The sequence below is a fragment of the Camelina sativa genome, chromosome 20 (genome assembly GCF_000633955.1).
Source record: "Camelina sativa cultivar DH55 chromosome 20, Cs, whole genome shotgun sequence".
Lineage (NCBI taxonomy): Eukaryota > Viridiplantae > Streptophyta > Magnoliopsida > Brassicales > Brassicaceae > Camelina > Camelina sativa.
This window is the reverse complement of record NC_025704.1, coordinates 3,505,593-3,523,010: the sequence shown is the minus strand read 5'-3', so window position 1 is coordinate 3,523,010 and position 17,418 is coordinate 3,505,593. Positions and strand designations below refer to the sequence as shown.

The 17,418-nt window shown below is 37.4% G+C and overlaps 8 protein-coding genes across 8 annotated transcripts in view; 4 read left to right on the top strand and 4 right to left on the bottom strand.

Annotated features, from left to right (window-relative positions):
• Positions 1 to 27, top strand: part of LOC104769047 (alpha-galactosidase 1) — an 8,732-nt gene extending 8,705 nt beyond the window's left edge. The window contains exon 12 of the mRNA XM_019241761.1: positions 10 to 27. Within this exon, the coding sequence (XP_019097306.1) occupies positions 10 to 27 (18 nt within the window). The remainder of the gene's footprint in view (positions 1 to 9) is intronic.
• On the top strand, positions 69 to 1,060 carry LOC109131112 (alpha-galactosidase 1-like). Its single transcript, XM_019241644.1, has 5 exons — positions 69 to 151; positions 233 to 323; positions 410 to 459; positions 566 to 706; positions 825 to 1,060. Exons 1-5 carry the CDS (start codon positions 77 to 79, stop codon positions 915 to 917), a joined length of 450 nt encoding a protein of 149 aa, XP_019097189.1. The 5' UTR covers positions 69 to 76; the 3' UTR covers positions 918 to 1,060.
• LOC104769045 (alpha-galactosidase 2) lies at positions 2,516 to 5,135 on the top strand. The gene is made up of 14 exons (XM_010493166.1): positions 2,516 to 2,744; positions 2,836 to 2,894; positions 2,978 to 3,034; positions 3,119 to 3,153; positions 3,247 to 3,350; positions 3,451 to 3,526; positions 3,619 to 3,743; positions 3,825 to 3,908; positions 3,997 to 4,061; positions 4,143 to 4,225; positions 4,322 to 4,412; positions 4,503 to 4,552; positions 4,629 to 4,769; positions 4,867 to 5,135. The coding sequence occupies exons 1-14, from the start codon at positions 2,620 to 2,622 to the stop codon at positions 4,957 to 4,959; spliced, it is 1,188 nt and encodes a 395-aa protein (XP_010491468.1). The 5' UTR covers positions 2,516 to 2,619; the 3' UTR covers positions 4,960 to 5,135.
• On the bottom strand, positions 5,284 to 7,348 carry LOC104769046. Its single transcript, XM_010493168.2, has 6 exons — positions 7,129 to 7,348; positions 6,196 to 6,416; positions 6,036 to 6,117; positions 5,854 to 5,939; positions 5,644 to 5,726; positions 5,284 to 5,551 (listed from the first exon to the last, which is right to left on the bottom strand). Exons 1-6 carry the CDS (start codon positions 7,297 to 7,299, stop codon positions 5,304 to 5,306), a joined length of 891 nt encoding a protein of 296 aa, XP_010491470.1. The 5' UTR covers positions 7,300 to 7,348; the 3' UTR covers positions 5,284 to 5,303.
• On the top strand, positions 10,445 to 11,474 carry LOC104769044 (GEM-like protein 4). The gene is made up of 2 exons (XM_010493165.2): positions 10,445 to 10,655; positions 10,773 to 11,474. The coding sequence occupies exons 1-2, from the start codon at positions 10,526 to 10,528 to the stop codon at positions 11,306 to 11,308; spliced, it is 666 nt and encodes a 221-aa protein (XP_010491467.1). The 5' UTR covers positions 10,445 to 10,525; the 3' UTR covers positions 11,309 to 11,474.
• LOC104769042 (FAD synthetase 2, chloroplastic-like) lies at positions 11,941 to 13,956 on the bottom strand. Its single transcript, XM_010493163.1, has 5 exons — positions 13,634 to 13,956; positions 13,369 to 13,421; positions 12,939 to 13,074; positions 12,543 to 12,718; positions 11,941 to 12,453 (listed from the first exon to the last, which is right to left on the bottom strand). The coding sequence occupies exons 1-5, from the start codon at positions 13,885 to 13,887 to the stop codon at positions 11,960 to 11,962; spliced, it is 1,113 nt and encodes a 370-aa protein (XP_010491465.1). The 5' UTR covers positions 13,888 to 13,956; the 3' UTR covers positions 11,941 to 11,959.
• On the bottom strand, positions 14,105 to 15,620 carry LOC104769041 (protein-S-isoprenylcysteine O-methyltransferase B-like). The gene is made up of 2 exons (XM_010493162.2): positions 15,318 to 15,620; positions 14,105 to 14,816 (listed from the first exon to the last, which is right to left on the bottom strand). The coding sequence occupies exon 2, from the start codon at positions 14,788 to 14,790 to the stop codon at positions 14,197 to 14,199; it is 594 nt and encodes a 197-aa protein (XP_010491464.1). The 5' UTR covers positions 14,791 to 14,816; positions 15,318 to 15,620; the 3' UTR covers positions 14,105 to 14,196.
• On the bottom strand, positions 16,246 to 17,395 carry LOC104769040 (transcription factor TCP21). Its single transcript, XM_010493161.2, has one exon. It carries the CDS (start codon positions 17,249 to 17,251, stop codon positions 16,484 to 16,486), a length of 768 nt encoding a protein of 255 aa, XP_010491463.1. The 5' UTR covers positions 17,252 to 17,395; the 3' UTR covers positions 16,246 to 16,483.

The window sequence follows — 17,418 nt, the reverse complement described above, 5'->3', positions numbered from 1 at the left end:
TTTTTTAAGTGTTTTTGCATATTTTAAGATTTTGGAGAAAACATTGTTGAGTTTGTTGTTGGTTGCAGACCCGGATATGCTTGAAGTGGGTAATGGAGGGATGACTAAAGAGGAGTACATAGTCCATTTCAGCATATGGGCAATCTCAAAGGTAAGTAAATTCCCAAATTAGAGCAACTCCGTTCAATCAAAATGTATCAAGTCTGAAACCAATGCTGCATATATATTTCAGGCTCCTCTTCTACTTGGTTGTGACATAAGAAACATGACCAAAGAAACAATGGAGATTGTTGCAAACAAGGAAGTCATTGCTATTAATCAAGGTACTTAATTACTGGTTTAGCCATCTTATACCCTCCTTAAAATCATGTTTGAATTTATAATAAAGTAAAGGAGACGTTTCTTGTAGATCCACACGGTGTTCAGGCCAAGAAGGTTAGAATGGAAGGCGATATCGAGGTCTGATTACATCTAAATACTAGACATTTACTATTCCTTCTATGGACATAAGCTTTTATCTAAAATAATACTTTGTTTTTGGAAATGAATTGGAAAATGGAATCAGGTTTGGGCAGGACCATTGTCAGGTTACAGAGTAGCTTTGCTTCTGTTGAACCGTGGACCATCGCGAACTTCGATTACTGCTCTTTGGGATGATATTGACATCCCTGCAAACAGCATCGTTCAAGCCAGAGATCTATGGGAGGTATACATACATACATACATAAATGCACACATATTCAACTGTATATACATATATACACTAAAAAAAAATCTGATTTTTTGTCTTCTGATGAATGTGTTTTGTTGTGATGTGAAAACAGCACAAGACATTGAAGCAAAAGTTTGTAGGGAACTTGACAGCAACAGTGGATTCTCATGCGTGTAAGCTGTATGTTCTCAAACCTGTTGCGTGAAATATGTATATTTATATAAAGAGAGTTAGTGTGGCTATGTTGTATTCTCCGATTATTCTGTAGAAACAATAAGGGTTCGTCTCAAATTGTGTTTCCACAGATGTTCTCCAATAAAGTGTTCTGTTTGCTCAAAGTGCTAAAAATTCTCTACTGATATAATCCAATAGTGTTGTCGATGAGTTTGAAACGATATGTGTGTGAGTGTGTCCATATAATGATGAACTCTTTGCAATAAACCAAAAAAAAGAAGAAGAAAAAAACTCCTTGCTTTTGATTTTGTGCGTACGACACACGGCAGATCACATCACTTGTGTCTTGTGCGTTGGTCCACTCGAGGAGCAAATCATCTCATCATTTCATTGACCTAAGACTTTGCCGTAAAGTATACTCTTTGTAATTGTGTCGCGTTATTTATGTTGTTGATTTACAGATAAAAGATAGAGATCGCTTACTACAGTATGTTTGGTTTGAGTTTTGCATTTTTGACCAGTTCAAACTTTTAACCTAGCTAGAATAGGTTTTGTTAGTATTATTTTCGCTTACAATCTCAAGTCTCAAAATTGTGTAATACGGAATACTTTACATTAGTGACAAAAATTAAGAAAATATCAAATATCATACTCGGAAAGTATGCTCAGTTTTGAATAATAACTAAGAAGATCATGCGCATCAATGTAAGTATATATGTACCATTCGAATGGCCACCGACTCGTAGGACCACGGTTTGGGCTCATCAGAGCAAACATCATACTTCAAGTCCATATAGTGGTGATGTAACCTATAAATATAAATATAAAAATGTGTATAAAAAAATTCATAATAAATAATGATTCGATTGTATTTACTAGAGTCCAATGCGATAATGACAACGAAAACCTAACCATTTATTGAAACGCGTGAAGAATTCTGTTTTTGTAATTTGGATGTAAATGACGTTATCAGAGGTAAATTGGTTTATTCAGAATTAAAAAGTCGCTCACTCCAAAAAAAATACTTGTTTTAGAGCTAAAATATTCCTCCTTGTAATTTACCTGAAAAAAAATAGCAAGTTCACTGTGGTATAACTTCAGTTCCTGTGAGACAGTAAGAAATCGTAAAGGTTTTGGATCCTATTAGCTGTTAATTTGTTTTTGTTAGAGTTAGCTAAACCTTTACGATTCATTATTTCTCATCATCTCTTACTAAAAATTTTCTTATTTTTTTCTAATATCCGGAGACTGTGTATATATATCCTCTAGTGGTCACTCCATCGCTTATACTCCGACCGACAACACTTGTGTGTTATCTGGTTAATGGTTAACCACACAACAGTTGACATCAGTTGCAGCCTTTTCACTAACTTTAGAATTAGTTATGAATACGTCCTACACAGTTTACAAACGACTTCTTCTTTTCCTCAACCTTTTTACACGTTTTTGCGTCACAACCATATACAGTATAACATATTTATTTTCCATATCCGTGACTGAAGCTACACAAATCTGAAAAATAAAATTAAAATTTCCGAAGCAAAAAAAAAAGACCCACTTGCTATGGAGACAACTCTGACTACAGTCACAGTCTGTGTGTGTATATATATAGAGATCGGCATGATCCCACTTAACCATCAACATTTACTACAGAACTCACTTTTGATTTTTCTTCAAACTCTGAGTCAGTTTATAGCCATTGGAGGAAAGAAGAAAAAAACTTTGATCAAGCAATGGTTCTTATTGGTGTCTTCTTAAGATTCGTTACGTTCACTTTGACTCTAACTCAGATCGTTGATGGGTTTCATCAGAGTCGAATGTTAATGAGCAATGGACTTGCTCGCTCTCCTCAAATGGGGTTCGATCCCTCTTCATTTGTTTTCATTGATTTCACTTACTTGACTCACAAGTTTAATCTACCTCTTATGATTGATTTACTCTCTGATCAGATGGAACAGCTGGAATCATTTTCAGTGTAACATCAATGAAACCCTCATCAAACAAACCGGTGATTACTGATTCTAGAAAGCAACTCTGATGCACGATTAATTGATAGTATAAATAATACTAATAATCTGAGTTTCTCTGTAGCTGATGCAATGGTTTCAAGTGGTCTTTCTGCTAAAGGTTACAAGTATATCAACATAGGTAAAAAAAAGGACTATGTTTACTCTGTTTTTCATCTCTTCGTTTTCTTGATCGTTATGTTTCTGTTTTTGTCTGTGTTTATAGATGATTGTTGGGGTGAACTCAAGAGAGATTCTAAGGTTAATTAAACCCTATCAAAGATGTATTTTCATTACAAGAGTGTTTGAGAATCAAAGAACCAAACTGAGATGTGTTTCTGGTGTATTTGATAGGGGAATTTGGTTGCAAAAGCATCGACATTTCCTTCAGGAATCAAAGCTTTATCAGATTATGTTCACAGCAAAGGGCTAAAGCTTGGGATCTACTCTGATGCCGGGTATAAATATAAATATACACAAGAAAATTATCTTATAAATCCAAAGTATTGTTAAGACATGGTTAATCTGGTTAATGATCATATATATCTCGATACCTAGGACGCTTACTTGCAGCCAAACCATGCCGGGCTCACTTGGGCATGAAGATCAAGATGCCAAAACGTTTGCCTCATGGGTATGTATGTATATATGCTTGTATGTATGTTATATCTGAACTCATTTCATGATCCTTGAAGCTGTGTGTTTCTGTTGTGGTGTATTCGACAGGGGATTGATTACTTGAAGTATGATAACTGCGAAAATACAGGTACAAGTCCAAGAGAAAGATACCCAAAGATGAGCAAAGCTCTCCTAAATTCAGGAAGATCCATATTCTTCTCTTTGTGTGAATGGTAAGAAAGATTCACTAATGTTTTTATTTCAGACAACTTTGGTCTGACGATATTAAACAAGAAACTGAGTTGTAAGTGCAGGGGACAAGAGGATCCAGCAACTTGGGCAGGAGATATTGGCAACAGTTGGAGAACAACTGGAGATATCCAAGATAACTGGAACAGGTTTTTGTTCTTCAATGGCTTTTTTGTTTCTCCAATCTTAATAATGCATGAACTTGAAGATGTTTTTCTCTTCGTTTTTGCTTATTAGCATGACAATGATAGCGGATCAGAACTATCGATGGGCATCTTACGCAAGACCAGGATCGTGGAACGGTAAGTAGTTTGGTTTTAATAAACAAATGTGAGTCAATTTTATCATGAACCAAGAAAGTGATCATAGTTTGTGTAAAACAGATCCAGACATGCTCGAAGTGGGAAATGGAGGCATGACTAAAGAAGAATACAGGTCGCATTTCAGCATCTGGGCATTGGCAAAAGTATGTATGAATGAATGTTGTTTTACCTGAAAGCCCTAAAGAGAGTATAAATGTTTCCAATCTTAAACCGATGTTGGATTGTGTTCTTTCTTGCAGGCTCCTCTGCTGATCGGTTGTGATCTTAGATCGATGGACAAAGTTACCTTTGAGTTGCTTAGCAACAAAGAGGTGATTTCTGTTAATCAAGGTATATAATATCGAAATTTTCTTAACCACTTCAGAATCTGCTAATATGAAATCCTAAAGTGATAAGAGCTTGTGAGCTGTTTATGTTCAGACAAACTTGGGGTCCAGGGAAAGAAAGTCAAGAAAGAGGGTGATCTTGAGGTACTAGTTTTCTTATATATGTGTATGCACATGCCGAAACACACAAAACATGTAACATATGTGGTGTGCTATACAGGTATGGGCAGGTCCACTAAGCAAGAAACGAGTAGCTGTCATCTTATGGAACAGAGGATCAGTACCTGCAAACATTACAGCTCGATGGGCGGACCTTGGCCTTGATTCATCAGCTATTGTTAATGCTCGTGACTTATGGGCGGTAAATTATCATAAACAAAGCATGCATGAGTATTCTGTTTCATTACTACTACTCACACCTGAAACCTAATCATGAACCATGATTATGATTAATGCAGCATTCTACATATTCAAGCATTAAAACACAACTCTCTGCCCTAGTGGAGCCTCATGCCTGCAAGATGTACACTCTTACAAGACGCAAGGCATAAGATGCTGCTCTACTACACCTAGAAGTCAAGGAAGTGAAACTGAACCAGAAGATGTGCCAAATCATCTACTAGTCTGATGATTTTGTATCTATTATGCTGAATATGAAGATGCCAAAATCAGAAATACTCAATCCAAATAACATTACAATAAGAAAATATTTGAGTTTTGACAACAATCTCAAATGCCACTTTTGAAGTAAAACCAACAAATCCAGATGTTCGCAAAGTTTTCATCTAAAGATTCCACAATAAAAGATACCATACCCCAGGCCTATTTTTCCACAGACAACACCACATCACTGACATAACCAGGATGTACGAGAAGCTCATTGCAGAGATAGTCATCACTCACCAGTAACCACCCCACTTGGAGATGGCAGGTCATTAGGTTTCTTCTGAGCCATAAACATGTCGAAATCGGTGTGAGTGAACATGACTTTCCCCAGCCAGGAGGCAGCAGACTCCTCAAGACTATTCATGTTCTCTTGATCCGTGGTCCCTGGGATGATCCAAACATTGTTGGAGAGCTTGGAACCCACCACTCCAAAAGCAGGAAGCTCAAATTTCAATTTGTTCTCTTGAGGACATGTTGCTGAGAATAACAAACCAAAAAAAAAAAAAGAGTTCAAGACATCAAAAAGATAAACTAGTTTTGGCAATCATAAACCCTTAAGGGAAAATTACCTGGAAACGCGGGTGTGAATGAATGATATGTTATGAAATATCCCTTCACGACTTGCACTTCTGGAATTTGAACTGACGGGGACCTAATAATATATGTATCAGTATCAATCAACCTCATTCAGCAAATTATTCATGTAGGAAGTAAAGTAATCCAACAGCTTGTTCCAGAAACATATTTAACTTGAAAGTGCTAAAGCAAGAGAGACATACCAAGATACAGCAAACCAACTGTTTTCAGAGAGATCAGAGATTTTTAGGCTACTCAATCCATGGTGCTTTTTAGCTAGATTCGTAACCTTGAAAGAACAAAAAAAAAACAGAACCTCTTCACTTAATATATCACTACAGAGAGACAAATTGTAAGCGATCAAAGACACAAGAGCATCACTTACAGTTTCAATAAGAGGAGGCCTGTCTTCAATTCTCATTGTCTGGTTAAACTCCAAGTAAAGATGACAGTCCTCAGCAAAGCTCCTAAATTTGAAGGAAAAAAAACACAAAAGTGTCAATCTTTCTGAATGAAGAAGACTTGAGAATCAAAGAATCAGTGACCTTGAAGAAGATCCATCGATGAGAGGCTTCTTGGTGAAGATTTGGATCGCAGAGAGGGTGGGAGCATAGTACTGATTAACACTTCTCCAATTCAGCGTAATAGGAATGCCAACAGTATAACAGCTCCAAACGTTGTAGGCTTTCCAAATGTCATTCAGGACAATGTGAGGCTTTCTCACTCCTTCAGCTTTGGCTCTTGAAGAAGACGATCCCACACGATTCTGCGCGGAAGAACTTTTTTGAAATTAGGGTTTGATACGAACCCGGTTTATATTATTCGGATCCGGGTTGGAAAACTTTACTACTATTTAGAGAAATCCCCCCCCCCCCCCNCCCCCCCCCCCGTACTTTTTTTTATATCACAAATCAACCTAAATGTTTCAGTTTCTTTCTTTTTACCCTATTCAAGAGATATTATTTTGGTTTTGGTTTGGAGCCATTTTGGTTTTACTTTATGTTTTTGATTAATTTACATAAATTAGTGGTTTATAATACATTGTTTCTCTTAACTAAATCCAAAGAATCTCATGACACGAGTCAGACAGTGATACATTTAAGATAAGAAAATAGAAAGAAATTTTGTTTTATTATCATTCAACGCATTTACTATTAATTATATGGTTGTTTAATTACATTTTTATAATATATTACTGTTTAAAACTACTTTTTCTAAGACGACTTAAATTACATTGTTTTTTTCTACATGATTACTTTCTGAAATTTGAATGTATTTAATTATACTTTCTGAAAAGTTTTATAGAATGCGGTTAGATGCTTAACTGAGTTTCTAACATGAGAGTATGTATACAAGTTCATGGAGGGTTGTTTTTTATGATTTTTAAGATATTGTGCAAGAAAATTAAGTTTATGCATACTAAAGGACTATTTCAAACACATCTGTGAATGATTCAGAAAACAAAAGAAAAAGATTACCTGGATACGGGATTTGACGAGGACTCTTGGAGAGATATGCTTAAGGAAACTTGTGAAATTAGTTTTGCCTCTCACACTCATTTTCTCCATGAGTTCGGGAAGCGGTTCTCCGTTTGCTTGCTTAAGAAAACTTTCGAAATGAGATTTGCCTCTCTTACTCGTTTTCTCCATGAGTTTGGGTAGTGGTTCTCCGTTTGCTTTTTTTTGGTCGCTGTAGTCGGAATCTATTATGGATTGCTCACAATCACAAAGTATAAAATGAGAAAGACGGAGGGAATTTATAGCGTTCAAAATGTGAAAGTTCATCGAAAAAAACAAAAAACATGAAATATAAAAATAAAAGAAAGTCAAAAAAAGAAAAAGAAAAATATATTTTTACCAAAAAGAAATACAAATTACTATCATTTGATATTTATTTAATTAGACAAAAATGGATTTATTAAGGTGATAATTAATACGCCCTAATTAATATATACTTTCCAAAAGAAAATAAAAGACTATATACATATTATAAACAACTGTTATTTTCTGTTTAATTCTCTGACGATATTAATAAAATCATTTATCAATCTTTAAAGTAAAACCTGTTTGTCAAATCTTAATATTATAATACCATAGATTTAGAGACGACCAGACGAGGAAATAGAGACACACAAATGCATGTCAAGATGGTACATACAAACCTTAGACAACATATTACATATCGAAAAGTGAAAATTTTTAAGTCAAATGGTTAAAAGTCTCACTCTTAAAACCATTTTTGCTATAATTTAATTAAACCCAATAAACTGTACTATTCTGTTCCACGTAGTAGGAGTTGGGTTTGGATCGGGGTTTTGTTGACCCAAATCCGCGTAGGCCAATCTTCTTATCTTATATTGTATATCTTGCATATGTGTTAGATTATATCCCACATCGGAAGAATAACAAAATCCTTGGGTAATATATATAGTGTTTGGCAACCCTCCTATCTTGAGCTAGCTTTTGGAAGTGAGTTAGGCCCATTACTAATATGGTATAAGAGCATCTGAAGAATAACAAATTCTTGGGCAATATATATAGTGTTTGGCAATCCTCCTATCTTGAGCTAGCTTTTGGGAGTGAGTTAGGCCCATTACTAATATGGTATAAGAGCCTAGGTTCAAACTTCTCGATTGTGGGCTACCACCCGTAGATGTCCAGTCCCACAAACTTCACGCTACAGATGTCCAGTCCTGAGCGTGAGGGGGGTGTGTTAGATTATATCCCACATCGGAAGAATAACAAATCCTTGGGCAATATATATAGTGTTTGGCAATCCTCCTCTCTTGAGCTAGCTTTCGGGAGTGAGTTAGGCCCATTACTAATAATATGCTTTTGGGAAATTAGATGTGACAAACATAAAGTAGCCTAGTGTGCGTATGAGCTAGGACACACTTGTTCTAAGCAACTTCTCACTTTTCTTTTCTATGTCTCAGTTCTTTTGTTGAGCCAACTACTTCAACTATATATATCTTTATAACCCACTCTAGTTACACGTCAGTTTTTTTTTACGATTAGAGGCAGGGCCGGCTCAAACTTTTTTTTGCACCTTGTGCCAAATTTTTTTGTTTCTCCTAATTTACAGGTCTTATTTGTAGATTTTCAGTATTTTGGGGTTTTTTTGTCAAAATATGAAACATTGAAGAGTCTAAAAACCTTATAATTTTTTCCAAAATATTGTGATATGGTGCAAATGAACTTTGTGCACTGGATCAGCGCCGGCACTGATTAGAGGATAAGCTATTTTATTGCACATATGTGACCGTCACAAAATATTGACTGACTTCTTCTTTTTTATTGTTTTGACTTCTATTTTACTAGTATAACTCAAAATTCCGACTCACCTGCTTTTTCCTTTGATAAAAAGAAAAAACCTTGACCAATTTATATTCGTTTAGCAAAAGCCTTAAATATCCTATCCGACTGGTTAAATTATACTTTATCCACGTAACCGTTAATCCAATACACAAATTTGACATGCTGTATCAATTCAACCACTACCAAAACTTCATTGAACCTTTAATTACGCTCAATAACGTTTCATTGGTAAAATACCTGATTAAAGAGTACACAAAATTAAGCATTTTACATTCTCATCATTCTTCTAATTCATTCTAGAGTAATATACAAAAAAACGTACGTAAAGCACACATACACTCTTCTATATAAAGTATTGAGTTACATATGCTTGCATGTTGTGTAGATCGCATGGGCAGAGACATGGGTGACGAATTGATTCAGCGGCAGGCATATCCTATGGTGGGATCCATTTCAAATTTAGTTCCTTTTGTGTTTTACCTTTTTATTTCTCATTCGAAGATTAAAAAATAAAACCTTGTGTTAAAAACTTTTATCTTAGCTTAGAAAACGGACATTATGACATCAAAAAGTCACAATGCCAACTCAGAAAGCACCAAATCCACGACGCCCCTTCTTCATAAGCAGTGCCGTGCCAGCCTTTCTAGGGGCTTAAGGCAAGTTTAAAAGTGTAATAATTTTTTTAATGATAATTAACATATAATTATATATATATATATATATAAGAAAGAGGTCTAAAACAACAATTATATGTCTAAAATATCTTAATTTTTTTTTCTTAAAAATCATATTCATATAGAAGCATTTTCTGAATTATTTTTACAAATTCAGAAAACATAAATATTAACCAATATTCATATAACAGAAAAAATAAACAAGAATCAGTCTTTTATATATGTTATAAACAAAATCAAAATCAACTTTTACACCACTATAAACATGAAAAAATAAATTATAATAACAAGAAGACTTCGTGGAAACACATTTGAGAAAACAAAGAAAAACTTTTTGTTAACATAAGATTAAGAATTTGGTTTTGAACTCAAGTGGAAAACATAAATGAAAATATTTTTGAATCATTAGACCAAAATTTTATATATAATGTGGGGGCCTGAGGCTAATGCCTTTTTTTGTTACACTATAGGCACGGCCCTGTTCATAAGTAGTTTACTACGTAATTACATGTGGTGCCGTCTTGCCAACTTTGTATGTTCAAAAGGATGTCGGAGTCTAACGTGAGGGGCGTGTGATCATGTTTCAACTTTCTTTTTTTTATCGATCTGGCTCAAAGCAGCCAAACACAATGCTTTAATCCTAATCCCCAAAAAAAGATTCAAATTCAGATATACCTAAAGCTACTTTATCTCTTTTGCTGAATTGTTGATGACCCATTCATGACTCATCCTACGGTCAAGTCACAAAAGATTCACTATCTTCGCTTTTCATTTGCCCTTTAAATACCTTACCTTGCACCAAACCATTTCGTCAATCATCTTCAAATTTTACAAATCACACAAACATCAAGATCAAGTACTATAATTAGTCAATCCTGTAAAGAATGAACATGAACAGAGTTGAACAACAAGTCATTAGATTTCCAGCGGCAAAGACTCCGGTGGGTTACTTACCTGATCCGGCTTCAATTAACAAGTTCCGGCTTCCGGCTTCTTCCAAGAGATCTGAACAAAGTTAGTACTTATTTTAACTACACTCTCTTCCTATGTTGAATCCATATTGTTATTATCTTCTTTTTTTCACTGGAAAACTTGAAAGCTAACAGCAGGATTGTTTTCTTCTTTTGACAGGCAACGGCAAAACGATTCTTAAAAGGAAGAAAACCGATGGTTTCACCAATGGAGCTAGAGACCAGAGCAAGCTAAGACCAAAGCTAACCGAAACAGTGAAGAGAAAGCTATCTTTGGGCGCTAGGATTCTTCAGGTTGGAGGTATAGAGAAGATCTTTAAACGGCTCTTTAGAGTCAGTGAAGGAGAGAAACTGTTCAAAATGTACCAGTGTTACTTGTCGACTACCGCAGGTCCCATTGCCGGCCTTCTGTTCATCTCGTCCAAGAAAATGGCGTTCTGCAGCGAGAGGTCCATAAAGGTGGCTTCTTCTCAAGGAGACATGATCCGGGTTCACTACAAAGTGTCAATTCCCTTGTGCAAGATAGAGAGAGTGAACCAGAGTCAGAACACAAAGAAACCATCACAGAAGTACCTGGAAGTAGTCACCGTCGATGGTTTCGACTTCTGGTTCATGGGGTTCCTGAGCTACCAGAAAGCTTTTAATTGCCTTGAGAAGGCTCTTTCTCTGAGCTTTGAAGACAATGAAGAGCAATAAAGCCACGATTTTACGAGGAGCTTTGGAGTTTAGAATAAATATTTCATTTCTTCTTTACCTGATTGATCGCAGAATAGACAATACTGTACAAACTCAATTTCTTTTCTCTTTTCCATTGTTTGTAGGCAATATCAGATGAATATATTAAGTGAATTATATATATATATATATATGTATGCAATGCTCATTCAACTCAAATGGAAAGTCTAAAGGGCTCTGCAAAAAAAAAAAAAAACAATTTCCTTGTGCTTGAAATACAGAGAGTAATGTGCCCTGACACCTCCAATGAAGTCTTTATAAGACTCTAAGATTCTTAAAGCTCAATCTTACCCAAGTAAATAACAAGAAAAAGACTAGTCTTGAGTTATATTCAAAGAGCTTCACTCACCAGCATGTTTCATCATACAACATACTGGTTCTGCAGTATCTACTGAGGCAGGTTTATATCCTTGCAGCTGTCTAGCCACGAAATCACCCATGTCAGCCATGGTAGGACTAAATTTCCATGATTTGTGGAAGGGTAAATATGGGAATTCTGGGTTATGACAAGTGTCCTCGAGCTATTATGTCTGGTCAAGCAACATACTCTTAAAGACGAAAGTGAATGATGGAGCGAATAGATAATTGAGACATATAGGAACGAAGATTGAATCAAAGGAATTCAACACTCAAGAGTCGAAATTCTTGAGACCAATCTAAATTACAGATCCTTACCTCCTTGGTTTCTACAAGGATATTTGATGTATCAACAACTAAGGTACATGGAATTGAAGACTCATCACCAACTAGAAGCAAACATGTCTCATAAATTCCGTTCCCTGGAGGTAAATTAAGTACTGATGATCTCGGGACTGAGATCGTCCTTTCACTCCGCATATCTTGTGATCTGACTCGCAAGATAAGCCGATGTGCCCTGCCAAGGAGCTCTGATACGTACCTCATATCTCCCACAGAAAGAGCTTGGCGTACACGTGTAGAAGAGACTTGTCCCCTGTCTTTTAAGTCCCCTGAGTCTCTCCTTCCTGGGCCTTGCTTTTTGTCCATCACAGATTTTATGATGTAAGCAGTGATGCCATATTCCTCGCACAGTTTTACTAGCTCAGAGGCATCACCAGACGCTTTATATCCAAACCGGTAATTCTCACCTGTGGAAAAAGGTTTTGGCAAACGATTTAGTGTGTGTGAACATATAATGGTACGAGAAAGGAGTGGTTGAGATCTTTTTAAAGTTCACCTGCCACAACTCCGCAGACTCTGAGCTCCTTTGACAGCTTCTCCACAAACTGTCGTGGGGTAAGATGTCGCACGCTGGCAAATTCAATCTCATGCTCTTCAGGTGCTTTGTTTCCACAATATGATTCCCAAGAGGTAAGCACCCTTTTTCGATCACATTTGGCCACTATTGGTGCCCTGCTTGTACAAATATATAGTATCAGTAGTCACCATGGGAGCGAGGGCCACAAATTGATTAAAAAAGAATTTGATGAGCAGAATCGTATGTAATGTTTAACTATCTCAAAGAACAGGAATCTTAGGTTGGTTTATTTGTAAACTGATATTTGAACCGAACGACATGTATGCCAAAAGGGAAAAGGGAAGGCATGATGAATACGACAAGTAGGGACATTACCTAGGCTCCCAGCCAAGTACCTCGGCCATTCCAACAAAAGATAATAGATACGGAGTTCCAATTCTTGAAGCTTGAATCGTAAGCTCTCGATGGCCGATATGCAAGGCATCAAACTTCCCTAGAGCAACAACGCCTCCTACAACATATAAATATAACGCATTAGATGATCATGTAAAAGGGAACATGAAAAAACAAGACGAAAAGGTGACATAATCTCTGCAAGTAGTATGCACATCAAAGGAAGGCATTGCAAAACCATCAGAGAACTTGAGAGCATAATCATCTACGCTAACATCTACTAAGATCCATTCTTCTACCAAGTCGATACTAGCACTCTATCCATGACATTTTCTAGGATGCAGTTGGATTTGAGGGAGGGAGTTAAATAAAAAGCTTGAACGAAGATGCGATAAACAAGCAACCTAGATACCTGAAACTGGGGATAATCCTTCAACTGGAATCTCAGGATCATCATCTCGTTGGCTTCAGAAGAAGAAAGCAAAATAACATCACTCAGATAAATTCAAACACATCTCTCTTTCGAATCCAGTAACATAAATTTCGACAATTTGCACAATCTCAGTAGTCTAGAGTAAGCTAAATTACGAAACTTCACATGAATTGATCCAAAATGCCTACCTTGAATTAGATATCAAAGTGACATGAATCAGAAGTCAAAGTGAGGAAACTAAAACCTGAAACAATTGTGAAGAATAGGGATATCTCCGGGAGTCCTGCAATGAGACCCATATGAAGAAATCATCATCCGCTGTTGCAATTTATGGCTGGAATGATGACCGTTCGCCATAGCCTGACACGGCCTGTTGAGAAAGAGTGAAGAGAGCTGCACAATCTTAGCACCACAAAACCCTAATCCTAATCCAATCGAATTATGATTATGGTGGTGGTCGGAAAAATGCTGCAACACCCGTGAACCTCCACACAACATGGTTCCTTCTCGTGATTACAGAACGGTCAAAGCTCGCTCTCACGGTGCGAGACTCTTCGCCGGAGAGCTAAGTTAAAAACACATTGGTCAAATTATATTATATCCAAAAAAAAAGTCATAAAACCTCTGGTTCGGCCAGAGGGTTTGCGGTACCTCTCTAATATTTTCAATTTATTCAGCCAAAAAAAAGCAAAGTAATAACTGGACTTCACTCTGCTAAACCAAATACTGTAATCAAACATTAAGCATGAGTAACGTATCTTGTAACAATACAATTGTCATATATGTTGTTAACAATGATCTAAAGGTTTAGGTTACAAAGGGAACACCAGAAGGCACTCTCTGCGCATACTCCACATACTGTCTTCCAAAAAACTGCTTCAAGTAATGTTCCTCATAAGGTATTCTCTCAGCAAAGAACCGCCACACCACAACTGCAAACGCAACCGCTGAAACGGGGTTACAAAGCATCACCTGCGTTCCAACTGACCAAACAAGAAACCCGGTGTAACTAGGATGCCTCATGATTTGATACACTCCTTCAGTCACAAGCTTATGATGGTCTTCCTTGCGAATCTTTATAAGGTGTGTGAACGATCTACCTGCTGTGATAATAGCGGTTTTGCGGATGATTTCTCCCGATACGATCATTATAAGACCGAGATTGCTGATCCACCAGTGTTGTTTTAGGCCAGGGAAGAAAACGATTTCGGTTAGGTACTCGAGAACTGAGATTACCATTGCTAATGCATAGTGTTTGCTGATCAAAAGTGAGCTTAAAGTGACTCTGGACTTCCCATGAACGGCTATGGCGAGAATGTATTCCGATGTGTGGAAGAAGATAATCGCTAGGAACATTTGAGTTAACTGTCTGAAACCGGTGTCACTAAATATCTCTGTCATTGATTCTTCACAAGATTTACTCAGACCTGAAATAAAGAGACCCGAGAAGATCCAAAAACATCATTAGCCAAAGATGGGAAACAACAAACATATAAGTAAAATCCAATCCAACTCACTTCACCAGAGATTTTGCTAAACCCAAATCTAAGGAACAGCTACTCTCAATCAATATAACAAATCAAACTTAACTTGTTATAAGTCAGCTCATTTTCTAGATAGATGCTTCTGTGGCATCAGCCTCATGATTAAAGTTCTTCTAACACTAAACAAGAATCTTCTTAATCCAACAAATTGATCCATGACATGCTTCCAAAACACAGTTTTTACATGAAACATGAAGATCTTGTTCAAAGATTTATAAATAGATATGTATAACTAAATAGTTAAGGAACTAATGTATACTTGGTAATACTCAAAATTGCACGGAATCAGAGAATTCTAACCACTAATTCCGTAACTTATGCTTTTTTTCTTCCTCAAAGAATTGAACAGAAACCGTAAAATAGCCACGAAGATCTGAGACATACCCAGTTAGAATTGACGGCTGCTGCGAGGGAAAATACGAGAAAGTCTGGAAATTTGCCCGAGGCTGACAGTGAGAATCGCGTGGACTTTAGAGGACGAGAGAAGCAAAGTTTACACCTTTGCACTTTTTTATTCTTTGCTTGCTTTGATTTTAAAGAATTACTTTTGTAAAACACGATCTCATCATTCCATTAGATCATCCCCGAGAAAAAGAAAGAAAAAAAAAGTCTTTGTCTGAATCATAGAGCTTCCGGGCAAAAATCGATGAGAGGAAACGTTGCTGGAGCTCCGATATATCTCAAGAACCAGGCTTCCGCTTTTTTTTTTTAGGGTAACTGGTTCGATACGGTTCGATCCAATTTCACCATTCGGTTTGTTCCGGTTCAACTTACTAATGATGGTAAAAAATAAAATGTAAAGACTCCAAGTCAGTCAATAGAGTGTCGCATGGTATTAACCGTATAATTTCTATGGGGTTTGAAGGAAGCTACGAATATAAAAGATTTGCTGAAAGCTTTTATTGCAAGGAGTTATTACTCTTTCTACCTGCATAAACGGCTCTGGATAGAAGCAAGACAAGTACATATGCTTGCTATATTTAGTTTTGGGGGCCGTGAGAAGTTAATTTGGTAAAAGTTTTTGTTTGGAAACCTTATTATTTTAGCAGGCCCGGCCGCTCTGCTTATCCATGTTCAGATTTGTTTTCTTATACCACGAAAGAGTGTCTTGTCTTCTCTAACCACCAGAGGATTTTATGGTAAATGTGGTACCTCACATAGATTTCTTTGTAATCAAAAACTGGAATCTCAGCTTCATTGACAAACCATACATGGCTAAAACTTGCTGTTCTTCTTTAGTTTTTATAAAGATTTTGATTTTTAATGGCTCTGTTTGGCCAGCAAAAACAGAGCTTTTTATGGCGTTTTAAAGTACAACAATCAATCAATCAATCAATCATTCTCTGTTTCTTTCACTCCCTGAAAACAAATTTTGAGACCCCCGGATACTCTTAAACCCCTAAAACCCTAATCAAAACACGCAATAAGCTTAAAAATTAACTAGATTTTAAGAGACAAATAACTCACTCTCCTAAAACACTTTCGATGACATTAAAACATAGGACTTCCTTTCTCTATACATACCAAAATGACAAAGACCCTTCATTTATTCAACGTGGGTCGTGGTCGTTTTCCCTCCGACCCGACCCGTTAGCTCCACCCGACAAAGAAGCAAGCAAATTGAGATGATGACCCGGTAGATAATTCCCAACTCTAGCTGCTGAAGCCTCACCCATTGCAGCTGCTGCGGCGGCTGAAGCTTGCTGATGTTGTTGATGTTGTTGCTGTTGCTGTTGCTGGTGACGGACAAAGAGTGTAGCTGGTTGCTGCTGCTGAGCAAAAACCATCTCCGGTGGAGCTCCGGCAGCAAAGCTCCAAACTTGTCCAAAATCCGGCCTCGCCGGAACAGCCCAAAACCCAGCAGAACCACCACCACCACCACCACTCATCAACGAAGTCCCCATAGTGTGTCCCACTGTTAACCCTCCTCCTACTCCACCGCCGCCACCGCCGTTGGACTCTCCCTCCTCAGCTCTAACAACGCGTTTTCCAAGTGTGAACGGAGAGGAAGTGGAGAGAGAAGCGGTTGAGAAACTAGCCGGTGTAGTACCAGTCCCAGTTGCGGCTATGATAGAAGGCTCAGCTTGACGGAGGAGCCACTCAATGGTTTGACCGTCGGATTTGTGACCTAACTCTCTTGTCAACTGGAAAACTCGAGCAGCGCAAATGATTGGCATACGAATCCTTCTCCCTCTACCGTCGACTTTGCTGTGTCGGTCTTTAGAAGGGGGTTTCTTGACGGCGTTAAGTGGTCCTTTGTTTGACGTCGTCTGCTCGATTATGACGCCGTTAGCCACTGCTCCGTCGTTGTTCGCCATGGTAAGGGGTTTCGTTAAGTCGGGGGATGGATTTCACTATATTAAAACTCTCGAGAGGGAAGAAGAAGGAGGAGAAGGAGAAGGAGGTAGTGAACTAATGATTTGAGAGAAGGGGAGGAAGCTAGGCTGGTGGGAGGAGACAGGAAGGAGAGCACATGGCTGGTGGG